We start from the raw sequence: 7,824 nt of genomic DNA, 5'->3' as shown, positions 1-7,824 counted from the left end.
TCCTGACTTGGCCTTGGGCAGTATTGGTTCTTCCCTTCCCTGCTTCTAACCAGACAACCCCCCTTAGTCCTCGGGCTGCCTCTGCTTCTGACAGAGCATCTGGAAGAAATTCTCACCTGAAACCCCCACCTCAGATATGCTGAGTATCTGGCAGGCTAACCACCATTCTTTCCTGCCAAGGTGAAGCTATGATCTCTCACCGTGACAGGGCCACTCAGCCCTTCCTTCCCCTCCTCAGCCGACCGCACCAAAGAAACCAGAACCCAGGCCGAAGTATCAGAAACGTGTATTCTTTTTCTTTTAATAGTAAACCTCTTTACAACAAATATAGTGAAAGAGTTTTCAAACAAAACTCATAAGAATCTCGAGGACTTTGTCTTTTCTTATTGTGTAGAATACTAAGAAAGCATCACCATACAGCACGAAAAGAAATATTGAAAACAAATCAACAGCCACACACTTGGACTCGCCCTGCCCAGGACCCAGGAGGAGCCCCAGGAGTGTGGGTGATTGTCGGGTTTGAGGGTGGGGCACCTCCACGGCCTGTCTCCCCCTCCCTCCGCCTCCCCGCCTTCCCTCTGGAACTTTAGTGGGGAAGACAGAGAGAATCCAGATTCTCCATATAACATTCCAGCCCCTCCTCCCCCCATACAAGTCCCATTCCTTCTACCAACTGCTTAGGGGACGGAGAGAGGTGGTAAGAGGGGAGATGAGGCATTCCCAGGCTCCATGTTGCCTCTCCTCCATGAAAGCCTAATTGCACCCCCCACCCCACCCCAGGGGATTCCAAAGAGTCAGTTAAAAATATATAGATATAGATATTTCTAGATACACTTTTACATCATTTCTGTCTCTCCAAACAAATAAATAATCAGCAAGAGAAGGTGCATTACTTCCTTCCTGTTCAAGGTGGGAAGGGCTGGATAAAGGTCAGGGGTCAGTCTCGCTGCATTGTGTGCACTGCTGGGGGGAGGAGAAATGGTGTGTTCCACTGTGGGGGGTGTGTGTCGGGGGGAGGGTCCTCTTGCCCACTATCCCTGAAAGCTGTGGGAAACCTGGGGAGGGGAGGGGCATTGGATGACTCCAGTGATTACTTTGGCAAATGCCCAGTTCTTTGGAGGAAGGAGTGGGTGGAGGCAAATTTGGCTTGTGAGAAGAAGAAGAAATGAAGTCTCTACTTGAGATCTGGGTTCTCAGGGACCAGCTCATTGGGCCGGCCAGGAGCCCGCTACCCCCAGGAGAAACTCTGGGATACTGACTTGCAGAAAGGTCACATATTCAATCACGGATCAGCTCCTGCCCCCAGGGATAGAAAGAAAAGGACACATACACATCCACACATGGTAATCGAAAGCCAGGTTTGCCGATACAAGGCAGAGGGCAAAACTGGTGAATATTGCACCGTGAACTGCAGGGGCCCTCACCCCCATCCCGGGTTTAACGTGGCCGAGCCCGGCCTAGAAAGGGGCTGGGCTGATGGCAGGAACAGCCTGAGAGGGAAGGCCAGCCATTCAGCGCTCACTGAGCACCTGTCATTCACCTTTCACCCACTCAGCACTTACCGAGCGCTGGCTATGTGCCAGGCGCTGGGCAAGGCTCCGGGGACGCACACATGCATGCGCGAAACTACACCCTGGCTTCTTCCAAGGTCCTGATCGAGTCTCCTCTATTCCTGACACTCCCTCTAGGAACCTGCAGAAGACTGGGCATGCTGTGTGCGTGCCCAGCTGGCAGGGGCTGGGGGGGCAGGTAAGCTGTAAGGAAGAATGACTGCCCCAGCACGGAAAAAGCTTCAGAGAGGAAGAAGAACTTGAGTGTCATCCTAAGAGCAGGATGGGGGTGGGGGGAAGCGGGGACTCCAGGAGAGGGACCTGTGCATAGAGGTGTGGGCACTGGGTGGATAATTGTGCGTGGAGCTGCAGGAGAGGTAGGGCAACAGGGAGAAGCGAAGAGGGCCAATGCCAGATCCCCCCGAACTGAAGTACAAACATTAGAGTTGAGGGTGGGAACAGGTGATGGAGCAGAGAAAAGAGAGTGGGGCTCAGGAAGGAGGGTCACAGAGCAGGAAGCCAGGGCTGTATGGCTGCAAGAGCCATCTGTCCCTCTGTAAACACACACTCAGGCACACACGTGCACATACACAAACACAGGCACGCGCGTGCGCCCTCAGAGCTCAATTCACACGGAGACTCACATACATGCCCAGACGGGCTCAGAGACACAAAGGCACACCCATGCAATCATACACACACACATAAATACAAAGGTACACTCAGACACATAAATACCAGGTGCCCTCATAAACACACTCAGGTACCTGTGCGGTCACACGAACCCCTCTGCTTCTGTTTCCTTCCCTGCATCAAGTGTCGGAATACTGCAAGCGGCTGGATCGCAGAGGCAGGCAGAGACTCACCTACCACACAACCAACCAGGCCTTGTCTAACTCTACTTTCTCATCGGGATGAAACCCCAAGGGAGCACTGCAGCCCTTGGGCAGAGGAGCTGGGCTTCTGTGAAGGAGTGGGGCAGGCCCCAGTCTGCCTGCCCACGTCACCCCAGGCCAGGCCCTGGAGGGCAGGGGGTGGTGGTGGGTTGCGGGCCGGGGGCCTGCCCCCTCCAGTTTGATCTGTGATCCAGCCTGAGGTCCCTGGACCCCACGTTTTGGCCGCCCCCACTGGGGAGGCAGCAGAGAGGGTGGACTTGGGGGGAAGGGAGGGGAGCAAGAACAACAGCAGAAGAATCTCGTCTGTACAGTACGGGCCGTTTGAGTCATTATTATTACAATATACTTTGACAAAAATAGAATCTCATTTCATATCAATACAACAACAACAAAAAAACAGTTTCCTGGACTGTTACACTGCTAACGTTTTCCAAAGGTTGCTATTTACAATTACAGTAGCCAAGAGGGAAGGTGGGATGCGGCCTGGGGGTGGTGGGGCAGGAGGTAGCGAGACAATGAGGGCGCCAAGAGCAGGGGAGGGGGGCCAGGAGCGGAAGGAGCTGGGAGGCGGGCAGGAGAGGGGCAAGGAGGAAAGAAGGGAGGCAGGCCTTCTTCGGGCCTCCTCTGTTCCCTCTCCCAGCCTCGCACACCACCCCAGGTCCACTCCCCTGGGGATGTGTACGTGCAAGGAAGAGCGAGTCCCCTCACTCACTCTAGTCCCTGGATGCAAGGACCCCAGGGTGCCTGAGGCGTCTCCTGCGGAGCCACCTCCCTCTCCCGGTTCGCCCTGCACTTCGTGGCCAGCTTTGCTGGGCTGGTGTCAGCTGAGGGACGGGGAGCTATTGCACTGTATATCTTAGAGAAAACGCTGGGGAAGGGAGGGGGCCCAACTCACCCCCTGCCCCAGCCCCTCGGCCCCTCCTCAGCTCTCTCCTCATGGCTCTGTCTCTCTCCTACTGTGCTTCACAGGGGGCCCCAGCTCAACCCCCTCCCCGACAGCCCCGGATTCCCAGGCAGCCTTCCAGCCCCAGTGCTCGCTAGGCCAGCACCTCCACACCTTGGAGGCGCAGCTCACACAAGAATGGGAGAGTGTGCGTGCGCGTGCACAGGGGCGTTTGGGGCCCAGGCCTGGGTATTCTGCCCCATGGGCCCGTGGCCACAAGAACAGCCCGGAGGCAGAGACCCTTTTCAGAACCTCTGCCTCCTCTTCCCCCTAAAACACACCACCACTCATTGAGCCGACTCTGGGTCTCAGTCTATTGTAAGGGGTTTTTGTTGTTTGGTAGTTTTTTTGGTTATTTCCCTCTATCTGGGGGATGGGGTGGGAGGGCTCCGCATGCAGGGCTCGGCGCCTGTCCTTTCCCAAGGCCTGTCGGGCCCCCCACCCCCTCCTGCAGCATATGTGTACAACGTGCAAAGTGTCCCCCCCTTCCCGCAAAAAAGAGCCCCTCCCAGCCAGTGAAAATGGCGGGGGGTGCAGAAAGAGGGGATGGGTGCATCCCCTCTCCAAAGCGAGAATCCAAATTAAAAAAAATATAATAATAATAATAATAATATAATAATTATACACAAATGTAACCGTCAACAGGACACGGAGCACAAGAAAGGAAGTGGGGGGTCGAGCAGGAGGAGCCCAGGACAGGGAGGGGTGGGCGGTGAGATTGTCAACTCTTCATCAGGGAGGCGGAGAGGAGGGGAGTGGGGATCGTCACTTTAATGTCTGTGAAGAGAGGAGATGGAGAAGGGGGTGTGAGGGCGTGGCCCAGACTACAGGCTCTGTGCCCCCACGCCCCTCTCCCAGTAGGGCCAGGACTCTGGTGGCAGGGCCAGCTCTGAGGGGGAAGTCATCAAGCAGCAGGACTGATGCTGGAGGCAGGGGAGATGGGCCTCTGGCGGGGGAAAAGGGTGCCAGTCCTGCCCTGTGAGGGCTGACGGAAGGGCTAGCTGGCCACAAGGCCTTGTGGGTGGGAGACGAGACAGGCTGGGGGGCTTATGGGGCAGTCCCTGGGTGGAGCAGACAACGGCAGACAGGAGGGGCGACGCTACAGTACCCAGGTGTCGAGTCGCATCCTCTTCACAGCTGAGCCCTCAGCCTCAGGCTCTGGGGCTGGGCGCAGCAGGCCCAGTGTGGGCCCGAAGTCCCCCCGTCCATCATCCCGGTCCCCCGTCTCGTAGGAGCCCCCAGCCGGGCTGCTGAGAGCGTCGCCAGGCTCAGGGCGGGTAGCCGGAAACACAGCTGGAGGCGGAGGCGCAGGGCTGCGCTCACGGCTGGGGGACACTGGTTCCGACTTGATGCTGATGTGGGGGTGGGTGGTGACTGTGAGGGCGGCACCCACGTGGGGCAAGGGGCTGCCCGGGCTGGAGATAGGCAATGGGCAGGAGTGCAGGGGACAGAAGAGAGGACATGAGTGACAGAAAAAGTGAGGGGAGGTCACAAGACAGAGAAAGGACAGAGAATGAGAAGATGGGAGGTGGGGTTGGGTTGGGGACAGGTGTATGGAGAAAGAGACCAGAAAGGCAGGGCGGCCGGGGGTGGCGCCGAGGAGGGAAAAGAAGAAGATAAACCGTGTTAGTTTTCTTTCTAACCTATGTCATCTTCTGCAGCCTTGGGGGCCCCCCACCCCTGGGCTGGCTAGGGGAGAGGCTCAGGTGGGTCTCCCAGGCCCACACCAGGGATGCCAGGCCTGCCACTTAGTGGCTCGCATGCTGTCCACTGACAACAACCCTGAAGGGATTTCAGATCTCTGAAGGCCTCTCCTCTTCCCGCCCGTCACTCTCCCGCCATGGACACCGGCAGGGCGGCCCCCAGGACTCACATTAGGTTGCTGAGAGACACAGGGACCAGGTGGGGCTGCTGCTGAGGTGGCTGTTGTGGCTGCTGGGGTGGCTGGGGTGGCTGCGGCTGCGGCTGCTGCGGAGGCTGCGGCTGGGGTGGCTGCTGCGGCTGCTGCCAGGCAGTGACGTTGCTGAGCGACAGCCCCCCAGGTGAACTGAAGGCTGGTAAGGAGGAGAGCTCTGCACTGGTCAACTGGTAATCTGTACAGGGTAAGGGAGGAAAGTGAGGGGGAGCTTCCCACTGTGGGAAAGAGAATAGAGGCTCCCACGCCCTGGGGAGCCGCCTCCAGTTCTATCAAGGTGGGGGGAGCTGTTAATGATAGCTGTGAATAATTAAATCAGCCCATCTGAACTCAGTGAAGACGGCACTCAAAGAAACGCAAATCTTAACCACGAGGTGTTGCTTTTTAACAGGATGTAAAAGAGAGGTGGTTTTTTAAAACAAGTGTTGAACTTTTTTTTCCCCCAGCCATGTGTAGGTATCACTTTTAGAATGCCAGTTTTTAAAAAGAAGGGGAAAAAGGTAGGTAGGGAAAGTCTAATATATGTCTAACTGTCATCTCTTCGACTGCCAAGTTCCAAGTGCCTTTCTGGGACAGAGGGGAGTCGAGGGAAAGGCTAGGTGAGTGGCGCCTCTGAAACGAAAGACTGGAACCACCATTCCTCAAGCCCAACACACAGGACAGGTGGCAGCAAGGGTTCCAGCTGCTGCGCCCACAAACTCAAGTGCACGCACCTCTGCTGCCCAGGAGGGCCTGTGAGGGAAACGGGCCTGCGGGACAACCGCCCGGGGTCTGGTGATTTCCCCATGAGGTGGCGCGTCTTGTTTTCCAAAATGCCTGTCTCAGTGAAGAAACTGTGATGTTTGCACTGTCACAGAACAAACAGAACCGTGAAATGTTTCACAATTTACACAGCCCTGTTGTATTTCATGCCGCAGCCTGTTTGGGACTGTTTAGAAAATGTCTCCCCTGAGGAACAGGGCCGACAGCACTGTGCTGTGGTGGGGAGGACGTGCCGACCAGCCGGCCCCCTGCCACACCACCTGAGGGGCTGTCTGCTGCAGCCTCTGGAGCGGGGAAGACAGGATTATCTGTGTAATGGAACAGATAGGAGCAGGATGCGAGCCATGGGGTCAGACTTCCTGGCCACCTCCACTCACAGGCCATGTGACTTTGGTGAACTCATTCTGTCTGTAAACTGGAGGCAATAAACCTGCCTGCCTCACACAGCTGCTTTGAGGACTGAGTGAGTTAATGCATATGAAGCTTAGAGAACGGTGTCTGGCACATAGTAAATATTCACAGGATTCACCTGCTGTTATTATTCACTCACCAACAAGGTAACTGCAGCCTCAAGTTTGAGGAACTCTCCCCAGGTCACAGTGAAAACCAATGGCAGAGCTCAGACAAGACCCCAGGCTTCTTTATTATCTTTGAATCTCACTCTATAGATGGTCTATGCTTGCCTCTGGTCTTACAACAGTGTTAGCCAGGAGTGTTGAGACACTTAAATTTAAAAGGCAGACCAAGGGCAGACAGGAGCCCGGAGGACCAACTCTTTACAACGTTCATTTCAGAAACAAGGACACCAACTCTGAGGAGCGCGGTGCCTTGCCCGACGCCCCCAGCCAGTGACTGGTAGGGACTCAACCCCCACTCCTGCACTTTCCCACCACACTCCCGCCCTGTCTACCTACAGATTTGACTCCCCACCGGCCCCTTGGTCTGCTCTTAGAAGGACCACAGCCAGACCTCTGCAGCCAGTGTCAACAAGGGGCCAGGCCTGTCCCTTACCCGTGGTATTTCCAGAGGCATATCACCCCCAGCTGGAGTTTGGACGGGGGCCAGGGACTGTAAACAGTGAACAACTAAACAGCAACGTGTTCACTGGGGTTCTGTTTGTATACAGAGGGTCACCTGAAAACACCTGCTGTTTAGACTGAGATCTACTTAACTACTCCTGCAGCAGGAGGAACTGGAGCCCCTGGTTTTCCAGAGGATGTGAGAAAGCCCAAACACTTCCCAGCAGGGCTCCGAGGGCAGCCCAGGGTCAGAATCTCCTTTCTCACCAGCCTGACAAATAGAGTCTAAAGTCTGGCTTTGCTGAATGTCTGTCCCAGGTTCACGGACACCGACTAACCTCCCTCCTGCTCCACAGAGACCGGTGAAGGACCTGAGAAGACGGCAGGAAACCACCACCATGGGATTCTCCAGTCAACAGCAGCTCCTGAGCGCTGCCCTCTACCAACCACCCAGGCTGCCAGGGCCAAAAGGGCCTCAGAGACCCCGTCCACCCGCAACTCACTGGGGAGAACTCCTGCTGGGCTCCAAGGGTGCAGCCATCTGAAGCAGTCCTCTCTAAAGCTGCCCAAGGACACGACAACTCAGGAGTGCACACACAGGAGCACGTGCAAGGGACAACGGGCTGCACAAACACCCGGTGATACACTCTGGACCCCCAGCACACATGCCAGGTCTGCCCCTCAACATGGGGCAGTCCCTCCAGCTCTTTCACCTGCCCTAAGGGCCTTTCCTACACAC

The 7,824-nt window shown here is 56.2% G+C and overlaps 1 protein-coding gene across 4 annotated transcripts in view; it reads right to left on the bottom strand.

Moving 5' to 3' along the window:
* Positions 1 to 274: 274 nt before the first annotated feature.
* Positions 275 to 7,824, bottom strand: part of MEF2D (myocyte enhancer factor 2D) — a 33,025-nt gene continuing 25,475 nt past the window's right edge. For all 4 annotated transcript variants that reach the window (XM_070784816.1, XM_070784834.1, XM_070784809.1 and 1 more), the window contains 3 exons: positions 5,263 to 5,482; positions 4,498 to 4,804; positions 275 to 4,166 (listed from right to left, as the gene is read on the bottom strand). In XM_070784816.1, coding sequence (XP_070640917.1) covers positions 4,155 to 4,166; positions 4,498 to 4,804; positions 5,263 to 5,482 — 539 coding nt within the window. In that variant the 3' untranslated portion in view covers positions 275 to 4,154. The remainder of the gene's footprint in view (positions 4,167 to 4,497; positions 4,805 to 5,262; positions 5,483 to 7,824) is intronic.

The sequence above is a fragment of the Bos indicus genome, chromosome 3, assembly GCF_029378745.1.
Source record: "Bos indicus isolate NIAB-ARS_2022 breed Sahiwal x Tharparkar chromosome 3, NIAB-ARS_B.indTharparkar_mat_pri_1.0, whole genome shotgun sequence".
In the NCBI taxonomy this organism is placed as follows: Eukaryota; Metazoa; Chordata; class Mammalia; order Artiodactyla; family Bovidae; genus Bos; species Bos indicus.
The sequence above is the reverse complement of the archived record's forward strand: the minus strand, read 5'-3'. Positions and strand labels throughout refer to the sequence as shown.